This window comes from Vespa crabro, chromosome 4 (assembly GCF_910589235.1).
Source record: "Vespa crabro chromosome 4, iyVesCrab1.2, whole genome shotgun sequence".
In the NCBI taxonomy this organism is placed as follows: Eukaryota; Metazoa; Arthropoda; class Insecta; order Hymenoptera; family Vespidae; genus Vespa; species Vespa crabro.
This window is the reverse complement of record NC_060958.1, coordinates 12,013,470-12,036,972: the sequence shown is the minus strand read 5'-3', so window position 1 is coordinate 12,036,972 and position 23,503 is coordinate 12,013,470. Positions and strand designations below refer to the sequence as shown.

Sequence of the window (23,503 nt, the reverse complement as noted above, 5' to 3'; positions counted from 1 at the left end):
CGATGTTAATTAGATATAAAAGAATCTTTGATGGGATTTGTTTGCGATTATATAAATTAATTACCAATATGGAAAACGATGGGTTTGCGGTTAGAATAAATATATATTTGGCCCAATTAATCCGTGACTGAAAGCAATCTCATTAAAAGGGATCGTTTGTGGGTCATATTTACATCGTCATTTTTACAGGATCAATAATGCGAACGATCGATTCTTCAAACACGCGTTTGATCTCGATTAATCGTTGTTAATCGACGCTACGCACCATTGACGTTTTAATAAAATTATTAAAACATTCAAATTTTCAATGATCGATTTTCATCTACCTTCAGCGCATCTGCGTTCTCGCCTCGGTTTAGGAGACGTAGAGAGAGAGAGAGAGAGAGAGAAAGGAACGCGTGACTCTAGCAAACGTGCCTTGATGCATAGCAATTTCTGTAAATAATGACAATCCAAAAGCTAATCTTATCGACTCATTGGACTCGTAGACCATGAGTCAAGCCGCGAGTAACAAAAGTTTTAACGGTGGAGTGGTGGCTTGATGGGATTTTAATTACTTTCCAATTGCAACGTTGTTTCCTATTATTTCTCTTCGACGATTTTCGTGATTTCTTTTTTCTTCTTTGTATTATTTTTTTGCGTCCACTTTTCTATCTCCGTCGGTATCTTTCTCTTTCTCTTCTATCGTATACGCAGGCGTATCGAAAATGTACGTATAGATAAACGTTTGGTAGAAAGCTTGCAAAGTGGTCTCCGTGTAAACGATTTTGGTTAATTTAAGGAAAAATACGAGGTTCCGCCTTTTCTTTGCTTCGTTCTTTGCTTCGATTCTTTTTCGAAAGCATCCGCTTTCGAAATTGATCTTGCTCGTGTATATTCCACGTATTCAACCTAGGGTAGGATGCTTTGCCCCTCCGAGGTTAAAAAGAAATAAGATAACTAACGAATCATTGCGGTCCTCTTCTATTACCAAATACGAATTTATCAGAGAATCGAAAATGCATTGTTATCGATCGAATGCATTATTAGCTATCAAACGGTGTTTCATTCGAAGGATCCTTGTAATATCTGCATTTATTTTTATTTTTCTCTGTAGCTTTTTTTTTTATTATGCATTCGAAGGACACGAGAATACGATCAATGGAGTTTGCAAGATCTCTCTCTCTCTCTCTTTTATTTTTTTATGCTTTTTTACTTTTCTACTTTTACATGACATTTTATTTCCCGGAGTTTGCAAGACGATCGTGTATCCTCGCGTACCGAGCTTATTTAATTGCGACGAAAGATGAGAGAAAGAGAGAAAAGCATCCAAATAAATCTAAATTTCCTTACAATCAATTTTTCATTGTCTCTAATATTTCTCCAAAATTAATAGAAACATATTTGTATTGATACTTACGTACGAAGGAAGAAAAAAGATTTGAAGTCTGTTATAGAAATTGACAAAACTATTTCGGCCGCTTGCACGGGAGATGCATCTGTATATTATATTTATCTACAAATGGTTTTCTTTTAAATATTATGCTGGAAAGAAGAAAAAACCGTCCTATGACGAACGTTTACAAACTCTGGACAGAGTGAAATGTAATAAGCATCGGCGTAAGTAAGATGGGAAGGCGAGGAAAGGAAGCGAGAGAGAGAGAGAGAGAGAGAGAGAGAGCCCAGAGTTCCCTCGTTTCCTCACTTTGATCAATTCCCTCGTTACCGTATCCTCGACGGTAACTCGATCGTTATTACTCGCGCGACCATCAAAGGCGTCACGCTTTCAGGATATCCAAGTGATCGTCGGTTGGCTCCTTTCGAGCGACCGGAGATCCACGAGTAGTCCCCCCAGAAATTACAGCATGCATTATTTACAGGAAGCAAAGTGCTATCTCTCACATCGTTCCTTCGACGTTTGTGCATCTCTCTCTCCCTCTCTCGCTCTCTCTCTCTCTCTCTCTCTCTCTCTCTTTCATCATTTCAGTGTCCTATTTTCATCCCTTTCGTATACGTATAGACAAACTCCAGGGATGGGTCCATACCTCTAGTAGGCAAATATAGTCGAAGAGGAATCAAAGAGGGAAAGGAAAAGACGCGAGGCAGGAGGTGAGGTGCACCGTAACGCAACGTAATGTGATTTATGTTCGATTCCCGAGAAGCAAGAAGGAGAGAGAGAGGAGCTCGGCGAAGAAGAACTTTTTAAGGAATTGACTTCCTTCGACGCAAAGTCGAACGGTCGAATCGAATTTCGTGTCGTAGGGAGGACACGTCGGTTGGATGACTGGGCAATCAAAAATAAGGACTACGGAACGGGACGGCGAGTTTAATAGATTTCGACGTTACGTTTTACGAACTTTTCCGTAACGCAGGAAGGAAAGAGGTAATGCAGGTGGAAGAGTCAAAAGGGAAAAACCAACAACGGGAAATGCAGCGTCTTACCGTATTTACCCTCTTCCCGTTTTTTTTCTTTTGCTTTCTTTTTTTCTTTCTTTGGTTTACCATCAACCCAGTTGCTCGTTAAAAGGGACTCCCCGATATCGATCGTGTCACCTTGAACGTAGTCGCCATTACTCTACGATTAATTGCATCGCCTCTTTTTATTCGGCAGAGCTACGTCGATAAGCAGAGAACGATTTCAGTCGGATATTTCGGGAATCGATCGTTGTCCAAAGACGGGACGTTTCTTTTTCTGTGCTTAACAATAAGTTTGGCAGCAGAATAATTTTCCTTTTTTATGAATCCGTTATCGTTCGATACAATAATAACGAACACGTGCAAGGAGAATCTAAAATATGATTTAATCAAATCCGTAGTTGTACTCGATAGCTTGTGTCTATTTGTGAATGAGCTACTAGCTTTCCTATCCGACTTTATATTTTCAAAAGGTAACGTAGTATGCTCGCCGAATCGAGGAACATTGTGCAAAGTCTGAATTGGGTCGATTTCGTGGTTTCAATTTGTCAGAGCCCAACGCTCATATTTGAGTTGGGAAACTAATTACCGACGTAAAATGAGCGTACTCGTGCGCTCGCGTCCTCGTTGACTCGTGTGCGCCCTCACGGATATTCTGCGTGATAAGTTTGATTAATGAAAGCAATAACTGTCAAACGTAATGCACAATAGGCGATACCGGTTCGAGCGTATGCGGGTAGGCGCGTCTTGGAAAACGACTCGACGCGCTTTGCTTCCTTTCCTTCTCGTCGTCCCGCGAGATCGCTCCGATCCGTTGGACCTAAGCGCCTTAAGCGCCAGGGAGGGGGGGGGGTGGACCGAAATCGATCGCCGAGAGGAAGCAAAGTGTGCCGAAAAAAGTGTGGGCTTCGGGTTAAAGAGGTGCAGGGGGTTATAAACATATAAATATATACATATCAGTAAAAAGTTGATGAGTTTATTATCACCTTTGGATACAAAGGAAATAAAGGCTGCCGCAGATTAATTCCTCGTGGTATTCTCTCTCTATCGCGCGTACACGATCGTTTTCTTTTGTTCAAACGTGAAAAAGAAAAAAAAGAGAAAGAAAAAGAAAAAAAAAAGAAATAAACAAAAAAACAACGGTTAGAGCAACTCTACGGAAGCGCGACAGACGCTTCAACGTTGTTCAGCTAACACAACCTTTTCTACTCGTTGGATTTTCTTCTCTTCTATGGATTAACAATATCTTTTATAGACACGTATCCGATTATAATACATAAACATCGAGCGATGAGATGAGTCGTATCGATCGGGCATATATCGTACGATAGCCCGAGCGAATATCAAAGACAACAAGTAGACGTTGAGAAACGCAGTAGTAGCCTAGGTAAACGCAGCTAGGTTTACGCTCCTAACGTGATCTAATTTGAATCCTGACGCGAAATTTTTTCTTCTCCCTTCTTTTTCTTTTCTTTTTGTTTTTCTTTTTCCTCGTCTTTAGCGCTAGTGTCGTCGAAACGTAGAGAGGATTGCTAATATTCAGTAACGTAGAATGTAAAGCGGCCTGTGCGGCGTACGCTCAGTGAACCCACCTCTGCAGTGACCAAAGGCCTGGGTCACCACGTCCGCCTGGTGACGACACGCGTAGAGACGTAGTTCGCACTCGCTGTCGTAGGTCTGTCCGTCGCTACCGCAAACCGGTACCAACGGTATGTCCGTTGGACATGAGGACGGACAGACGCAGTGTGGACCGCCTATTTCGGAACAATGTCCTCCGGAATAGCACTCCAGTTCCTTGCAAGAGGTTGGTATCGGTGGTATCGTGTCGGCTGGGAACACACCAAAATGGAACGTTAAATCTTCTCGAAGGACCTTTCATTCGAGTATCTTCCAACGATACGCGATACTTTCATCGGTCGAATCTTAAGGGGATCTTAAGCGGTACAGATGGATAGTATCGATTAAGACGAAAACTAATATTTTCTTTTTACTTATCGCCAAGAGTCCCTTTTTATATACCTGAATAACAGCCGGTAGGCGTGAGTATTTTATTGTGATCGGTGCAGATTGTACACTTTTGCCCTTGAATATCGGGCTTACAGACGCAACGTCCGGTCATTTGCTCGCAATCCTCCCGGACGGACCCAAAGAGTGAACAACCGCAGGCTGTGGAGGAATATAAAGAGGAAAGAAAATATATACATACACGTCTGTATACATACATATAGTGTATATATATATATATATATATATATATATATATATATATATATATATATACACATTATATATATATACTAGAAGGGTTTTTATCGACGCGGTCGTAGTCGTAGTCCTAATAACTTATATCAAATGTAAGAGCTTGAACGCGCCCGAAGGATAATCATCCGGTCTTACGTATGCATCCTTGATGTCCCTCGCTGATCTTTGGCAATCCCCAGTAACCTGGCATGCATCTGTCGCACTTGAGACCACCCACTCCTGGTCGACATTCGCACTGTCCGGTTTCCGGATTGCAGGTGTCGGATACGCTACCCAGTCTGTTACAATTGCACGAACTGGGACAACCAGCGCCATCCGGTCCAAGCGCTGCGGTTTTACCGTCCGGACAACAGCCATGCCAAGAATCCGAGCACTTGACCACTTGAATTCCTTGGACTAACACGAAAGTGGCCATTTTATTTTTATTCTTTTCTTCGTACCGATTAAATGGGGTTACATTACCTTTCTTGCAACAACGAGCGAATCGTGGAGTTTGATGACAATAGGTATTGCTAGGACAATCTCTGCGATCGGGTCCGCTTCCGCAGTCGTACTCCTTGCCATCGCTGTCTATCAATGGCGGATCTCCGTTGCAAGGTTTTACCTCCATGCCTGAATGCGTGATAAAAAGTCAAATTATGCTTAAAAGTACAATAGCTTCTTTTATCTTCGAAATTTATCACAAAACTACAAAGATATGTTACAAAGTTAGCACGTATTATTATCGTCAAAGGATGGGAAAAGAATAATAATAGAAGGAAGCATTGTTAATATGCAACTAAGTTGGCCAACCTTGACAAAGATCAAGGGGCCTCAGTCGTAACTCCTGTTGTCGCTGACAGGCCTCCATCTTCATCGCGCAAAGAGACGAGTATGTTCTGAGATCGCTCCCGCAAACCGGGCGCATATTTTCCGGCGATATCGAGGCACAATCGAATCGGCAGCTACATCTTGGAAATTTATCTGGTCCGAGTTCGCACGTGGCCTCGAAATCGCAATGAATGTCCTTGCAAGCCTCTCGTTCTTGAGTACTGGTAACGTCGGCGACCGTGGTGGCTACACGTGTCAGTGCCGGCGTCGACATCGTCGCTGTTTCGAGCGGTTTCAAGAGACAAGGAGAGAAAGAGACGGAGACGGGGAGAAGGGGGAGAGAGAGAAAGAGAGTTTAGAAAGCGGTTAGATTAATAAGAATCAGTGGATTAGCGTTATAACGAATAGCAAAATTAATAGGAGCTTTTATTGAAGCGTTCGCGCAATAATAATCGTAATAATAATACTAAGTAGGTATTAAAATTTAGCCTCTTCGTTTATAATTATTTATAATATGCATTATGGGAGTTGTAAAATTTGGCAAATGGTAGGATCTTAACGTTTAACGCGCATCTGGTACCATTATCGTTTCCATTGAAATACCCTGTATAGGCATGTGGATATTGGGAGAAATTGAAATTGTGCCGAATTCGCGAATAACGTTGATTCATTTGCATGCACGATAACGTACGGTCAAACTTGATCGCTTGATCGAAAGGCGATGAGTCTTTTAAATAAAAAAAAAAAAAAAAAAAAAAAAAAAAAATATATATATATATATATATATATATATATAATACTTTTCACGTAACAATAAAAAAACAGGAAAGGAAATACGTCAGGGCGAATGATCGCGCGTTCGATATGACCGTTTCAATGGATCCTTCAATGTCCTTTTGTCCAATTGAAATCGCAAAACGTCTAGTTCGCGATCGCGACTGTCGAGCGTTATCCATTGTTTCGACGAAGGGTAAGTTATTTTTTCTGCTCCCTTTTTTCCCCTCCCTCCGACACATTGTTCGAATCTTCGATCGGCGAGCGAGTTTTATAGGGAAGAGTTTTCAGAGAAGGGAATTTTTCAACTTACTCAGCGCTGCCACAGCGAATCTTTCACCGCAGTCGCCGTAGAAAATCACGTGCAGGGCCGGCAATTTCGGGTCCCTCCCACAAGCTGCCTTTTGTAATTCACACTCGGATTGGTAAGTCTTGGCGTCGCTACCGCATACAGGCTCTCCGTTACTTTCCGGACAGATCTCCGGGCATACACAGACTCCTGCCATACAGCGGCCCCCGTTTTCGCATTCCACCCTCGCGCAAAGTTCTGCAAAAACCATTTAAATACTCCACTATTCGCTTTTTCGCGGATAAACTCGTCTACGTCGAGTTCGTAGAATCGTGTTCGTGCGATTAACATAATCCAGTGTTAGTTGTTAATCTCGTTCAATAATTTATACGAGAGCTTATAAATTGGAGGTAACAAGAATGACTAACCACAGTCGCCCATATAATGGATGACGATTTCAGTCTGAGATGTGCAGGAAACCTTCTTCAAGGCGCACTCGTTCTCATAGGTCACACCGTCGGATCCGCAAACTTTGTCCGTCGGCTCTTTCCCCTGAGAATTACATTACATTGTGGCGATAATAAATGTTGTTACGTGAAAAGATAAGCAATGGCCCGTTATTAAAAGAATACGGAAGAGTAAAAAAAGTAAAAGGAAAAGAAAGGAAATTATACCGTTCTATTCTCCGACGACGACGACGACGACGACGACGCCTTTTCTTCGGAAAATTCCTAAAGTAAGAAGATAAGAAACCCCTTATACGATATTCGTACTCGGCAGAAACTTTGACTATTTTTATATTTATTTTCTAAACGCGCGTAATAAAAATGTTGTTAATTTGTTTGATAAATATTGCTTTATCAAACCAATTTCCTCTCTCCCTTTCTCTCTCTTTATAACTCGCGCAAGTAGATATGCCGATAAATAAATACCACATACGCCGAGACGATATTCGAAATAATCTATGCTTATCAATAATTTATCCATATTCATTTGGTCCATTCATTAAACAATATTTATGCAATTTTCTCCAAAATACCTCTAATATTTTATAATGATAGAACGCATTCTCTTTTACATTTGAAAGAAATGGCACACGGACTTTTCTTCTATCCTCAATATAAAACGTTGGTATAAAAAATCATTGTAAATACATAAATGTTACTACATGTATAAATGGACGTAGTAGAAATGTCGTTGTCGATAAAAGTCGGGTAAGATCGCATAAGACCGCCGACGGGTATAGCACGACGCGCGTAGCACGAGAGACAGTCGTTGTTCGTCATTGAACGGAGCCGGTCGGCCACCGGAACGAAATAATAATAACAAGGGAAGAAGGAGTCTTCTTGTAATCCTGCATTTTGTTAAAATAAGTATAACATTAGAACACGCAAGTAATAGAAAATATGATTAAAAATTGATTTATTCTTTAAGGTAAATTCAAAAGATAAAATTCTTTAATCTCTGGAAGGTTGAAATCGCGCGAGGAGTAAATAATTCATGCTTCTCCTTTCAACCATAGATTTTTCTTTCGTAACGTCGTCGCGTCATAAGGGAATTCTAAATTCTTTCCCTTCCTTTAACCCTCATTTTCTTCCTTCTTTTCTAGGACACTTTCTTGGAGGAGTAAAAGGACGAGTTCCCTAGCTTTTTCTTCGACGAAGCACACGCGCTACTCCGCCTTTTTAACCCTCCGAACGATTCCTGCGACCACACCCAAAAAATTCAGAATCGCTCGAGGTTTCGTCAGCAAGACGTTTCACGAATCCGAAAGTTACGATAAACCGAATGGAACGTTGAAAAAAAGAAAAAGAAGCGATCATTTCACGTATACATAATCCTTCACACGTTGGGATTCCTTGTTTCGTTATTCGAATAAGACGGTGGCTTTAGATATGTCGTTAGTGGATAATCAATCGAGCGGGCATACAGCAGCGAGTGATTCGATTAATAAAAGAGAAACTCACTCGCATTTACAGCTGCGAGTGAAATCTATCGGCCGACGTTCTCGCTCGCGAAAAATACTTATATGGTCTAACGATTCTTCTCCCTCAGGATATAACAACGAAATGGTTGTTGTTAGATGAAATGAAAAAACGAGAAAAGAAGACAGCGATCAAATATCTCGCTGGTTATCAAAGGCCATCCCGACATGCGTTAAGTCTCGCTCTCGTTAACGTAACAAGAGTAAAATATTCATCCCACGATGAATGACCTATCGAGCGTACACGATATGCATATACATACCTATGTATTTGCGTGCACGATATGAATTTCATTTCTAACACATGTTCGCCTACGGTTCAAGCGTCATTTTTCCCAATTTTTTTGTCAGCGAACGATAAGAGATAAATCGGTTCATTTTTCCATTAATAACGTTCGCCAGTAACGAGGGCTACATAACCTACGAATATCAACGATCGCTTTTTTTTTTCTTTTCTCCTTTTTTTTTCCTTTTTTTTCCTTTTTTCATCCGCCGCTTGATAAATCTTTTCACAAACGCTCTCATATTCGGTGTCATCCGTGTGCGCGCACGCATACGTATAAATTGAAAATCAAAGAAATTCCTATTACGATCTCTAAAGTTTTTCTTAGCTTTTATTACGTGTATTACTTACCGAACTTTCGCATTTCGTCGGGCAAACGCATTTTGCCTCCCCGGCGCTGTCGCTCTCGCATTCCGCATAATGTTCGCATTTTTTATTTTCGCAACCGTCTGCAAACAGAAAATTGGTATCACTTTATAAACATAATGGCACTTTCTAACGCAGGTTAACGACGAATTAACGTAGCGAGAGGATAATCGACGTCCGTGCTTCGACGTATTTTTAAACATCGTGCCCGGAGATACGAACTATCCTTTATCCCGTCTGGAAATATTTTTTCAACTTTTTTGACTTCTTCTTACGGACATTTAACGAAGACACCGGGGTTCGATTGTTCGCGAGTTCGATATAAAAATGACGACCCTCATCGTTTTGAAATATCGTCGCGTAACATACTTGACTAGAATTTTATTTTCTTCTACAAGGAGGTTGTCTCGTGGATGTAATATTGATATCGTTTACGCGAGCTAGTGCTCTCGTTCTTAATTAAAAGCGTAATGTCTTGCATATTAATGACTTCTTTCATAAGAGGGCATGACCGATCAAAGCAGCAGCATTCACATTAGCGAAAGGAATTCGATACTCGGACCTAGTTTCAACCACGTATCGAAACTATGTGCGCACGTTTTTGTCTTTTGACGCGAATAGATATTAGATACGTATAGATAGTAGATACGCGTACTTTAAAAGTGGCTTTTACGTCGGCGAAACTTATTAAATCATGACCGTACCGCTTCGATTTTCACCAAAGATCGATTACAACTAGGATATATCTTGTATCGTTACAATTTTCATTTCTCGTAATTGCATTCTTTTTTCTTTTTTCTTTATCTCTGCAAAATAATCGTTTAAAATGAATAATTTACATTGAATAATTTGCCGAATAGACGTCATTATAGATTTATTTCGCGCTTAAATCGCAGTATCGTATCTCGAAATCTGAAAGTAGTATAAAGACGTGATATACAAGTCCTCGGCCAAGGGAATACCGCGGTGTGTTCGTAAATTTCGTATCGATCGGTCTTACCCGACAAAGCGTCGACTCGTTCATGATAATCGAATTCTCATTTAAATGGAAATATATTCGTATAATGTTTTCATGCATTAAGCGAGCTAGAAAAGCAAAATTCTATGTTAACGCACTTGAAATTATTTGGATATTTCACATATAGAGTATAATATCTTAGACGACGATGGCGTCAGGTCAGCGAGCAAGCCACATAGATGTTTGGGTGTATGCTAAGAAGATTCGTAGAAGAGCGTAGGAGAACAAGTAGGAGGAAAAGGAAGAGGAAGAAGAGGGGGCTTCGACAGATGCATTCGCGAATGTGTGAATTTGCGTTGGAAATGAACGGAGCCAGGTGTCACGCGGAACCCAGCCTCGGGGCGAACCCTCGAGTTGTACGTTTGTTTCGTGCACAGCCGGGTCATTCGCGAGTAATTTCCATAAAGAGGGCGAGCGAGACGAGACAGAGAGAGAGAGAGAGAGAGAGAGAGAGGGAGGGAAGAATGTAGAATGTAGAATGGGGAAGATTAAAGCGGGACTATATCGTAGTTTCGCGCTTTCAGAAATCCTTGTCATCTTGTTATGACGGACGATAAATTTCGTATTGCCTCCAGGTGGTGCATCTCTGTTCTCTCGTTTCCCCTCCTCCTCCTCTCTCTCTCTCTCTCTCTCTCTCTCTCTCACTGCGGCACACAGAATCTTTGTGCCGTTTCTCCTCTCTTCTCTTCTTCCTTTCATCGCAAATATCTCGTCATCGATGACGAAACTTGTCTCTCTTGGCTTAATAATTTTCATCTTTCGGTTTTCGTGACAAATTCTTGATGTTAGCGAAAAATCTTTTCTTTTCGCTTAAAATAAAACACGCGGGAGAGAGAGAGAGAGAGAGAGAGAGAGAGAGAGAGAGAGAGAGAGAGAGGGAATCCCAAAGAAATCGCTGAAAGCTTCATCGAGGAATTCGCTCCCTTGGTTTCACTCGACTATTTCGTTCCTCTTCGTCCCACATCGACAATACGAAGCAGAACGGAGCGCGAGCTGGTGCTGCTGTTGTTGCGGTTCGCCCCAAACGAGAATTAATAAGAATGAAATTGCAGGATGGCGTAAAGTAAACGACCAATGAAGTTTTCCGAAAGGAAGAAAGAGGCCGTTGTTATTAAATCCGCGGAGGAAAATAATATAATGAAGATTAATATCCGAACGTTCGCGGGAACGTGCATGCCTTCGAGAGTCTATCTACGTATGCGTATATAATACATTCTTCTTCGAGTTGCGTATGCGTATCACAAGCAGCTATTTAGGAATTTTAAAAATTTTTTAATGAGAGCGGATGAGAAGAAGGAAAACATGCGATCTTAAAAAATGACGAAAAGCGAAAGGGAAGAAAATAAAGAAGATTTCACAACATTGAAGATTTTTTAGTAGCAAAGAAAATCACAGCAAGTCATGCGCGTTGTTTAAATCTCACGCAAATCATTTATATACTTTTATACTTTTCAACCGTCGAAATCTTTGTCGACTCTTCGATTACTCACTGCACAAGCCCTGATAAAGAACTCGAATCTCTCGGCGATGTTGGCACGCCTCTAATCTCAGCTTGCACTCGTTTCCATAGCTGATGCCGTCGTCCCCGCAAACTGGCTGAAACTCCGCCGGACAGGTAGGACACTCGCAAATGGCGCTTCCACCGTTTTCCGCACAAATTGCACCCCATTGGCAGACCTGTGAAAAGAAATTTCATCTCTCTTTTCTTCCTCTATTTTTCTTTTATTCCTCTTGGCTAGCACACTACATTAGATTAGTCGCGTTAAATGGAACTTTATCCTGGTAAATTTTGTTCGCATCGAAAAAGTCGAGGATATCTCTCTCGATAGTCCCATCCGAAGGAATGCGAACGCTTTCTCTTTCTCTTTACGTAGACACGAGACGACGGTAGGGCGCACCCTTCGCCTTCTTCCCTCTCTCCTAAAGCTGATAATTTATTGCTGAGGATATTTTATCGCGACGCATAATTTACTACGCTCGGCTGCCTTAATTCTCAGGATTTAATGTACTTTGCTCCATTAGATAACTGCATTGCACTGTCCTTTTTCTCCGACGTGAAATTTTGCGCATAGAAATATTATGAGATTAGCAAACGCGACCAGGCGACGCGGCGCGACCAGGTACTCGATAAACTTCTCGTTATAATCGAGAATTCGCGACTCGAGCGGAAGCGAGTTTTTACCCATTACCTTTCGCGTCGCTTCTACGCCCTACGATCTAACTTTCATCCTCGACTTTACTTCGTTATTCATTATCGCGTGGAAAACCTTGAGACATGATTTTCAAGAATCTTGCCAGTTTTACCTTTTTCATTCGAGTTATTAAGTATCGAGCTTTATGTCGAGCTTACCTATCGCTCATATTCATTCCTCTCGAAGGAGTCCAATACGCGCCAAGTTAAATTATCCTTCTCGTTTTCGAACGCGAACCACCAGCTTTTCATTTTTTATGCAAATTTAAACGATATGCCGGGCTTAGTGTAATAATCTCTTTGTCGTTAAAGAAATAAGAAGATGCAATGTCGAATTAAACGAACGGCGAGGATTTGACCGGAAAGGATTCGAATCAACGGTGACTCGACACTATTACTGTCTGAAACTCCTACTGAAATTCATCGACCCCATTCTTTTTTTTTTCTTTTCTCTCTCTCGCAATGACATTCGACCTGGTTGTCATCCAATTAGCGACAATCGCTTCTCGAGAAGACTCTCGTGAGAACGGTACGCCCTGAGACCGTACTAGGCATTTTAAACCTTATCAAAGAAATCAACGAATGGGTGAAGTAGAAAATGCGAATACAAACGAGGTATCGTAATGAAACAATTATTTCAATTACAATATTTTACTCGTCAAATTACTCGACGTTCTTCTACGAACGAATCAAAGAACAAGTAATAACTAAAGTTTTATTTTTTTCACTACTAAACCGCCGACGGTTTAGTCCTCGTCGACGTTATAGTCCTTCGATGTGGAAAAATTGAAAAGAGAGCGTGAGGTAGAGAGGCGTCGGGAATATCGCCGAGGGAATACCGTCGGCGTAAAGAGAAAGAGCTGCGAGACCATTAATCGTAGAGAAGCGATGCACGCGCGTTCGTGCGAGCGGAAATCGCGAAATACCTTCCAACCTATCTCCTCTCGTCGTCCTCGAGAGATTCTCGGTCGCAATTTGTCCGGTACTCGGTAGCATTGGATATCGTGGTGAGCAAGATAGAGATATAGAGATAGATGGATAGGGAGACAGAGAGAGAGAGAGAGAGAGAGAGGGGGGGGGGAACTAGGAGAGAGATCAACTGACCTTTTCGGAGCAGGGTCCTCTCGAGCCGCAGGTACCCGTGTAAGCGACCTCGATATTGCTCTTCGTTAGACAGGCCCGCCTCTTGAGCTCGCAAAGGGACGTGTAGGTGGTGCCACCGCGCGCACAAACTGGTCTCATGACTGGTTCGCATTCCGGACCGCATTCGCAGCTCGCAATACCATATCGGTTGATGGCACATTGTTCGTACGAACCGCATTTCGCCTCGTCGCAGGGATTGATACCTGAGAAATTGTGCGGAAAATGTAACTTTATATTATACGTTTTGTCGCATCGTTCAAATGGCATCTTCGACTTGGTTATTGATTTCGAAATATAATTATCAAATTATCTGCTCAATGATCCACGTGCGATTCGTTTATTTTTTTTTTTTTATTTTTTTCGATATGACTCGAGAAAAAAATTTTATCCATTTTATCGTGCGTTTGTAACATGTAAACATACGAGGTACTACTCTACCAAGGAACTCACATACCGAAGAGAGAGAGAGAGAGAGAGAGAGAGAGAAAACTATAAGCCACAAATCAACATGGCATTTCCCGATGCTTAAGAGATTGAATTTAGCGAACGTTTATCGATCAAAGTAGCACCGATGCTCGCAGATATGTAAAATGATTGTTGGAATTATATCTTCGATATTCACGTTGACTTACGTTTCTTTGCTTAAGAGGAAACTATTCCAAACTAATCCAAACGTGGGTACACCGCTAAACTCTCATTGTTTACGAGAACGACCAGGCTCTTACATTGTTGGTTGAATGATATTTGCGCGATAGATAGCGCGATTCTAGGAAAGCCTGGGCTTTGAAGATAGAGAGTATTTAACTCGTTCAGAGTTTCGTCTTACCTGAACTGCAGGCACCATTATAGATCTTCCGAAGTGGAAGCCTCGATCTGCAAGCTTCTTGTCGGAGACTGCACTCGTTCGAATAAGTCTTACCGTCGCTTCCGCATACGGGCGAAAATTCGAGTCCACACTGTTCTCCGCAACGACAAGCGGGCTGCCTCGAGCCATCCAACTGACAGATCTCTGGTTCCATGCATTCGACGCTACCACAGGGATCTGTAATATCGAACAAGAGCCATCAAGTATTTTTCAAATAATTATTATAATAACGTCCAATGAAAGTTCCCTCTCTCTCTCCCATTCAACGTCAATAATCTTTCATTAAAAAACGAGCATTGGACCGGAGCAATCTGTTCGGCCATTATGCTCCACCGGTTAGCAAAGAAATGATAGAAAAAAAAACAAGTAGGTGAGAAAAATGGCAGTGAAGATGGAACCGAAGGCGTTACCGAGAAAGAAGTCGCGCTTTACCACGAGATTAATCTTCAGCCTCGAGCAAGCTGGAAGAAAGCTAGGATTTAGTTCTCTTCTCCAACCTCGAACATTTGTGTGCTATACGACTGACGGGGCAGCTTCTCTTTCCTCTCTCTCTCTCTCTCTCTCTCTCTCTCTCTCTCTCAAATTTGTACCTTTGATAACGGCCATCACTCCGATCTTACATTTACTTCGTCAAGACAACGTTCGACGCTTGATATTCTCTGTTAAAGGATAGCGAGAGGGATAATGCTAATGATCGTTACGATATTCGCAAGCTGTTTAGAAGAACAATGTTAGTGCGGAAGCAGAGTGAGAAAATTTGTCGCTTCGTATGCTTCTAACATAAACAACGAATGTCAAGGATCTTAAAGAATATAAGGACCAACGACGCTCCACGTTAATTTCTTACTTTCTAATTTCCTATTTCTTTTTTATCGAAAAGAAGCAAGAAAAACTTATTTATTGGAAAGAAAACGTATAAATCATGGAAATTGAAGTGTGTACTACGAAAGTTATATTTTGATGGATGAATTTTCTTTCTCGGTAGGACAAAAAGAGAGACAGAGAGAGAGAGAGAGAGCGAACGTGGACATAACTCAAATTCCATCGGCACGGTCTCGGGACGCCCGAGGGATCTCTACCGAAGAGAGAAAGCGTCGCGCGAGCGATAAAAGTGTGTTTAAAATTCCCGCGTCGCCACCACAGGGCAATTGTTTTTAAGTTCGTCGCTGGAATCTCTTTTCTTCGCTTCTCTGCTTTCGTTCCATCCGAGCATTCAAGCGTCGCGGCGTCTGGTTTCTCTTGCATCGTCGCCGTGGTCTCGCCGATTTCAACTAATCTTCCAACTTGAAAGAAACTTTTCCATGAGGTCTCCATCTCTCTCTCTCTCTCTCTCTCTCTCTCTCTCTCTCTTTTCTTTTTTCTTGGTCCATCTCGACCTACCATGCGCTTCGTCGTATCATTCGTGAGATAACTTTGAAAAAAGAGTAATAATAATTCGCAAAGAGGAAAATATGGAATGAGAAGCTTTTAATAGTTGTATCGAATGAGCCATGAAAAGAAAAAAGCGATTATCTCCGGAATTTAAGTAACGCTAAGCGTATATCGACGAAGTGAGATAGAACGACGGGAATGGATTTTTCATCGAAGAGTTCAGCATCGGTCTCAATTTTATGGACTTTCGAACGTTCCCGCGCGTCTACCGACGCACACGCACCAAACGGATGCAATATATTTGATCGATCTGCCTCGATTCCGTTCTTCCGCAACGATGCGTTCGATAAGCTACGTTTCGGTCCGGCGCGGCGCGACTAGCTTGATCTAGATAAAACATATTTACCGATAACGGCAACACGCGCAAAACCGATAGATCCGAGCCATTCATCTACCGATGGAGAAACATTGTTATAACTTTCTTCGTTTCTTCTCTCGATATATCGCCAGTTTAACGCTTATTATCGGATTAGAGCATTTGGCGTCTTGCGAGATCTTTCTCGCGCGAATTATTTGTAAGCGAAACGCATATACTCTCGTCTAATAAACGAAGATCCCGAATACCGCCTATATCGTAATTGTCATATCTCTTCGTGCATTCGCGAGAGAGAGAGAGAGAGAGAGAGAGAGAGAGAGAGAGAGAGAGAGAATATGGCGGTCTTATCTGCTACTTCCGGCGTTGCTCGCAAAATAGCGAGAATACGAGACACGCGAAACGAAGGCGAGCGAACGTTACGAGCGTCGTATAAAGGTATTATGTCTGGGAGGTGGAATGACTGGGTTTATGTTAAGAGCAGCACCGCGGTGCTTCCGGGTTAACGTACACCAGCAGTAACCCACTTCCGTTCGATCTACCTTTGGTAGGACCTCAGGTATTGCAACCAAGAAACCGACAAAGCCATCATGCACACCATCGTCGTTGTCGTCGTCGCGCATCGGGGCCACGCGGATATCCTACTCTTCTTCGTCCTCCTCTCCTTGGAGTAGGAAACATAAACGCGAAAATTCGAAAAAATACTTATTGATTTTCGGTGTATCTATGTTATCACAAATGATACTACTCTTATTATTCGTTTAGTTTGAATACAAAGTCGAAGGAAGATTTTATATACGAAAAGTGAATGATAAAGAGGTCGGTCGTTTGAAATAAGTAGAAAGCGAAGGCACAGTATTATTCGTCCAGGTTTGCCGGTTAGTCGCGTGCAACGTTCGCGCGAATTCGTTTTCCAAGTAGAGTTTCGGACTCCTATATTTCTTCTCTTCTCCGTTACGATGTACGAGTATACGTTCTCCTTTCAAAGTGAAAATCGAGCGTCGCTCCTCCGCCGATCCAACGAAAGAGAAGCTTCCGTCTCGTTGAACCTGTTCGCAAAAGGTCTTTGGATAAACACGTTTCAGCTACGTCACCAGTCTGCCTTTCCATCCTACTTCTTTCACGAGCGCACACACATAGATACCCTCCCACATAGATTATCTCTCTCTCTCTCTCTCTCTCTCTCTCTCTCTCTCTCTCTCTTTTTCTTGCTTCGAGATTTCCTCTCACACGTGTCTATGTATATACGTTCGAAAGAGGCAAATACTTTAGCCTAGCGAGTGTGAGAATTTAGTTGAATCCATTTTGCAGAACCGAAGCTCGTATCTGAAGCGCTCGTCCTCTCTGCATCCCTGTTCCCAAGACCCTTATACGGGCCGCTCGAGCGTGAAAAGAATGGGGTACACTTCTCTCTTTCCGTCTCTACCCAAGATACCAGAAGAAGAATCTCGAGTTAAAGTGAGTTTATTCGACGAAATGTAAGGAAGAGTAGACACTAGTAATCTCTGCCTATACGTTTCCGCGTTAATTAGTCGAAAAAGAAACATTTTTTCTCATTCGATTTTCTCTGAACTTATTTCTTTCTCCTCAACGCTTGGAATATTTTCTATTAATATTGACACTTTTATCTATGACATGGCATCAATTTACGTTCACGCGTCACACATTTTAAAGATGTTTCTCTCTCTCTCTCTCGATTCAGAATCTCCGTTTTTAATCTCCAACGAAAAAGTTGTTCGACTCAACTATGGAAAACGTTTTCGCATTTTCTCCATTTTCAATATACTCGTCCAGATTGCCGATCAAGAAGCAAACGGTAGAGGAGAAAAGAGATGGAAAGGAGGGAAAGCGAAACGAGTTCGGTGGCTCGGAAGTCTCGAAACTTTTCGAGCTAATTTGATTTATCGTCGGCGCCACTCGAGATTCGTATCCGAAGCTATTCTACTTGGCCTTACCCTCGAACGAAAGACGTTGCGAGCGAACGGACTAGAGAAAGGGGATCGGATGGAAGAAGGAGGAAGGTGAGAGGTAGGTTCGAGCCACGGCAACTGATACTTTATGCTGCGGAGAATTTATTATCGATTTTGGCGTTTAAAAGTATCGCACGGGACCAACTGGCACCGATTGATAAACGTTGCTCGCCGTCATTGTCGTCGTCGTCGACGACGACGTCGTCGTCGTGCGTGCGTGCGTGCCTTTCGATTCGAGAAAGGAAGAAGATGCGGAAACTAATGCGAATAAGAGAGAGACTACTCTTTCGTCTCTAGGACGCGATCCTCGACGACTTTCCCGCCGTGGATATTACGTTTCATTGTTCCTTATACAATACCAAGGTAGAAATACAATTGAAAAGGAAGAAGCGAAGAAGTCTCGCGGAAGAGAGGAAGAATAAGAGAAGAGAAACGAAGAAGGAAGAGGACGAGGTAGGAAGAGGAAGACGTTCGTCTTTGTAAACTTCCGACGTCGTCGTCCTGGTGTGACTTTCTCTTCCTTCGAGTCTCTTCTCCTTATCCACCTACCAAACTAAAAGGCTCACTGGATCTAGGCGCAATCTAGTTCTCTATGCGAATCCGTACCGTCGTTATTACGCTCAAGCGGACAGATTGCGAGGAGGGAGAAGAGAAGCGGATTATAAAATTGCACTCGACGATAGTCCAAAGTAGTCGTACGCGACCACTGGATATTGTTAAAGTTCGTAACTTGTGCAATTTTCGTTTTATCTACTCTCTCCCTCTCTTTCTGCCTTTTTTTCTCCTTTGCGTCCTTAAAAAGGAACAACGGGAAAGTAACGTCTTGCTGCTTGCGCCGTTAAAGCAGTCCCTCGAGAGCTCTAATTTTTTTTTTCCCTATTTTTATTATACTTTTTTTCCCGCTGTTGCGTAAAACAGAGATATCAAATAACAAGTTAGAGAGCGAAAATGGTCCCGACAAATTCAGACTATTCCGTTAAAACGATATTCATGATCGCATCGTCTAACTCTATGGAAATCGAGAGAAGACTTTATAAAAAATAAATGAAAAGCAATTTACATAGATCGAGAGGAGCTAACCTTTTTATCCGTTATTTGTCTTTAACGATCGACTACTCTTCGCGTTACGTTAATTTCGGTTGCATTACACAAGGCAACAGAAATTAGAACGACGATTGCGTATTCTATGCATTTTCCACGAGAGAATCGGCTAGTTGTCTCCCTCGGGTGTTGGACGGAGTACATCGTTCGCACGTCCACACCGCCTCGTTCTCCCAAGAGAGATTGGAATAGAACGAGATAGATAAAGAGGAAGAGCGATAGAGGGTACGAAAGCGGCCGAGAATCGTTCGACGATGTATTTAACCAGCTCGTTAACCGGTGGCTGCGATTATCGTAACTGTTACAATCGAATACCATCCTACGTCGAAGGAGCAGAACTATCTGTCGTATGAAAGACGAAGAAGTCGAGCGAGAGCGACGCAGACAGAGAGAGAGAGAGAGAGAGGAGGGAGGGGAAGAAGCTTTTGGAGCGACAGAAGAGAGCAGAAGGGATGGAACTTACCTAATCCTAAGCAAACAAGGGCTCCCTCTTGCTACCTGTCTGATCAAACATTTGTCTTTACTACTCGGTTGATTAAACGCCTGCCAAGTTTGTACTGCGTTCGAGACGAAGTGCCTCGGCAACTTCCGTAAATGTGACACGACGAGAAAGATGAGAGGGGAGGGAGAGAGAGAGAGAGAGAGAGAGAGAGAGAAAAGAACGATGACTGCGTATATGGATTCGGGGCCGTGAGTACAGGTAAGGGTAAGAGTCTGCAATCGAGAGAGAGAGAGAGAGAGAGAGAGAGAGAGGCGGAGGCGGACCGAAGAGATAGAGGCACCGAAGCCTGACTCTCTCTCTCCTTTTGGTCGGAGAACACCGGCAGATCGCGAGAGTCAGACGATAAATCCTATATGTATATCGTACGTTCCGTCTCAACGCTTGCGAACACGCTGCCATCTCTCTCGCTCTCTCCTCTTGGCATACCGCTAATTTATCATTGTCCGCATCTGCCTACGACCGCGTGAAAGGAACCGACCGACTTCAAACGTTTCTCGCCGATCCTCTTATTTGTCCCTCGAATTTGTTTTTCCTAGAATGACTAACAATAAGATTCCTTCAGTCTTTATTCTATTCTCTTCTCCATCTACGTCTTCTCCGTTTCTTCAATTTTTCTTTCTCACGAATTCTCAAACTCACAAAGGTAAATTTGGTAACGGTCTCTCTCTTCTCTCGCGTTGAACGAGACGGTATTTCACCTCGTGCACGATTCCTTGAGTTGGATGGATCGCTCGAAAGTTATGTTTGCTCGTGTCTTATGGTGTCTATATAATATAGTGGAACTATAAATTAAACTCATCGATCATAACCGCGCCTTTACATTTTCTTCTTTTCTTCCCTTTCTTATTATAATACGCCAAAGCAAGGCTTTGCTTTGAGACTCGAGGCGCGTTGAAAATAGGAAATATATGTATTTCGATAAAGTCTATTTTCGATTAACCGCAATGGCGAGTATATTTATTAAAGATAATGTGGAAATAAATAATTTCGCGCTGTATCGCTTCTCTATGGCAATAGGAAAAAGTTTTCTCGCCGTTCTCTTTCCCCTTAATAAGACGTAATTATCGTCTTTGTTCCGTCCCAGACGTATCGCTTTATTTTTAATTTTCTAAAGTCTTACGAATGCTTCTCCTAGAACGTATTTCTATACGCATTGCAAAATATATTGTAAAATTACTTACCGCATTTACCGTGAAAAGCCACGCTGATATTTGCGCCTTTCGCACAAGCGCCTTTGTTCAGGTCGCACAAGGTCGGATAGTCGATGCCGTCCGTACCGCAAACGGGTCCAGAGCCCTCGTGATCTCCCAAATTTGGGCATGTTTGCAGGCACTCGCACGAGGCCTCGGTACCGTCGCGACTTCGCACACATTGGGCGCCTTGAGAGCAGTTTAACTTGCTGCACGGATCTTTGATCTCTGTAAAAAGAACGACGTCGTTTTAATATTCGATCCTTATCGTACAGGTTCTCTCGTATTAGGTCTCGCGCGACTTGCTCTAAATTAACACGAGGCAAATGCCTCTCTATGACTTTTATCATTCATAAATAAACCACACATCGATGACTTTACAACGAAGAAATATTTATTATTCCCGTATCCTTCTGATATTATATTTATTATCAAGTAGGAGGGAGGACGAAAGCGAATTCGCGATATCTCGTAAAATTAATAGTAGGCTGTATGAACGAAATAAAATGATGATAAATTTTGGTTTTGATATAATTACGTAAGCGCAATTCGTACACCGTTCCGCGCTCGATAATCGCGTTCGATAAAAGAAGGGAGCAGCGTCGATCGGAGCTCTGATCGATAATAATATATTTAAAAGACGAGTATCAACGGAGAACAATATAAAAGTCGAGTCGAGCCGATTTTTGGTCAAAGTACCTTTTGGAAAGACGTAGCAGCAATGGCATATAGTTAAGGTGCCGTAGACTATCAGAAGGGCGTACGTTATCATTGTTCGCGACTGCTTCCGGAGTCCCATTCTGGAAAGCAAATCGACATATCTAGCACGTCATCGGGCACGTATCCGTACGATCAGACGGTTCGTACATATGTACGAGCCGATTCGCTTCTCTATTATGCGAAGCATAAGATGCGAAGTAAGCGGCATTTTGGGGAAAGAGAAGAGAAGGTTGGTTGCCGCGAGCGGACGTGGCTCAATAGAATAGAGGGTGGGTGCCGTACGAAGGAAGCCCGGTTGGGAGGGGGAAAGAGACTTTGTCCGAATGATTGATCGTTCGCATTCAATAACTTGGCACTCGGTGTATTTTCGATTTCGCATTCGCCACAACCCCGATTATCCTCGTTAATGCATTTAATTCGCCAACCCTCCCGTCGTCGCAACGGCGAATCGATGCATTATTAATTATCGGCATGACAAACGCAATTAGCGCTCGTCTCCGCCTAGTCGGTTCCCATTTACGTACGATGGGTCGGTCAATAAGAGAACCCACCTCCTTCATTAATTTAACGATTTCCTCCAAGAATCATTTTATTAGGTGGAAATTATTAGAGAAAGAGGGATAGATCGGCCGATGTGTTATAAGAGAGTTTTATCGGATACGAAATTGAATTTACGAAAAATCAGGTTCAATCCTGAAATACTCGGCGATAGGTAGCAGCGTCGGTTTGTTGGAAATAATCGAATGATAGACTCGATTTCCGAAGAATTTATTTCAGAGTCGTATATAGTTGTGTTCGTAAAAGTAAATGGGAATCACGTATCGTCGCTGAGTACAATGAATTTCTACTTCTCCTCCCTTCCTCTCATTCATCCGAACGATTTTCCTCTCGTGCACAACGTGCCGCGATATCGTAATTAATAATCCATTTTCCCTGCTTTTTGCCAGTACGTCTGACCGTCGCAGCTCGTCGTTAACGCTTACGGGATAATTTATTATCGGCGCGGCCAACTGCATCGTATTACTCGACCTCCGATTCTCTCTCTATTTTACAGATGCTTGCTTTCTTCGTTACGATACGCTTTCTTGTACATTTTCAAAGAGTATCGGTGTCCTTAGTTTCGCGGATACCACCAACGAGTAGAACACGTTAGGCACGTCGCAGCAAATCCTTTCATTATCGATCCGTCGTCGTATTTATTCGGCTCATACCCGAAATATTCGTCGGAATATAAGAGTTAATTAATTCTCGTCCCTCCTCTACAAGAGACATTTTTTCGATCGTAATTATAGTACAAATGTGTGGATCGAAAGCGTCGACCTAAAAGACGTATTTAACGACATATCAAAGCAAAAAATGTCTTTCGCGCGAACCGTCCTTTGCCGCGACGAACGTTTAGCATTATTATTCTCGCGAGTGGGCTTTCATGTGCATTTATACTTGATTATTATACTTGAACTATTTCTACAAGTGCGCGTAAATATGTAATCGCTTTTTAGTAGTTTACTCGAAACTCCTCCTTCTCCTGCGAAACTTCCTTGCTCGTTAAATATGGCATACGCGCCGATTTCGAAAGCGTCCTATAGCGCTTATCTACTTGGCTGACCACACTGGGATACGTTCCACTTGGATTCCAACAGCACCGACCGCTACGTACTTACTAACACGCTGCATTATATAATATTACACGACGATATATATATATATATATATATAATATAATATAATATTATCATAGCTATTTTAAATATATCAAATTTATCGTTAAAGTGCGCGCGCGCGCGCGTTTCTACTGCGATACAAATTTATCCATCCGTTTGTTTATAATCGCATACCGAGTATAAACTACGTTTGAAACGTTGAGAATAAAATGATAGAGCAGCGATAAATCGTATTA

At 42.2% G+C, this 23,503-nt stretch overlaps 1 protein-coding gene across 9 annotated transcripts in view; it reads right to left on the bottom strand.

Moving 5' to 3' along the window:
• LOC124423564 (agrin-like) overlaps positions 1-23,503 on the bottom strand; it is a 237,776-nt gene that overhangs the window by 8,314 nt on the left and 205,959 nt on the right. For 7 of the 9 annotated variants that reach the window (XM_046961423.1, XM_046961424.1, XM_046961418.1 and 4 more), the window contains 13 exons: positions 20,878-21,114; positions 14,341-14,556; positions 13,476-13,717; positions 11,671-11,857; positions 9,148-9,245; positions 7,204-7,260; positions 6,958-7,081; positions 6,554-6,787; positions 5,449-5,745; positions 5,119-5,268; positions 4,792-5,052; positions 4,414-4,560; positions 3,987-4,223 (listed from right to left, as the gene is read on the bottom strand). In XM_046961423.1, coding sequence (XP_046817379.1) covers positions 3,987-4,223; positions 4,414-4,560; positions 4,792-5,052; positions 5,119-5,268; positions 5,449-5,745; positions 6,554-6,787; positions 6,958-7,081; positions 7,204-7,260; positions 9,148-9,245; positions 11,671-11,857; positions 13,476-13,717; positions 14,341-14,556; positions 20,878-21,114 — 2,487 coding nt within the window. The remainder of the gene's footprint in view (positions 1-3,986; positions 4,224-4,413; positions 4,561-4,791; positions 5,053-5,118; positions 5,269-5,448; positions 5,746-6,553; positions 6,788-6,957; positions 7,082-7,203; positions 7,261-9,147; positions 9,246-11,670; positions 11,858-13,475; positions 13,718-14,340; positions 14,557-20,877; positions 21,115-23,503) is intronic. The other 2 variants (XM_046961422.1, XM_046961420.1) reach the window with 2 other exon arrangements.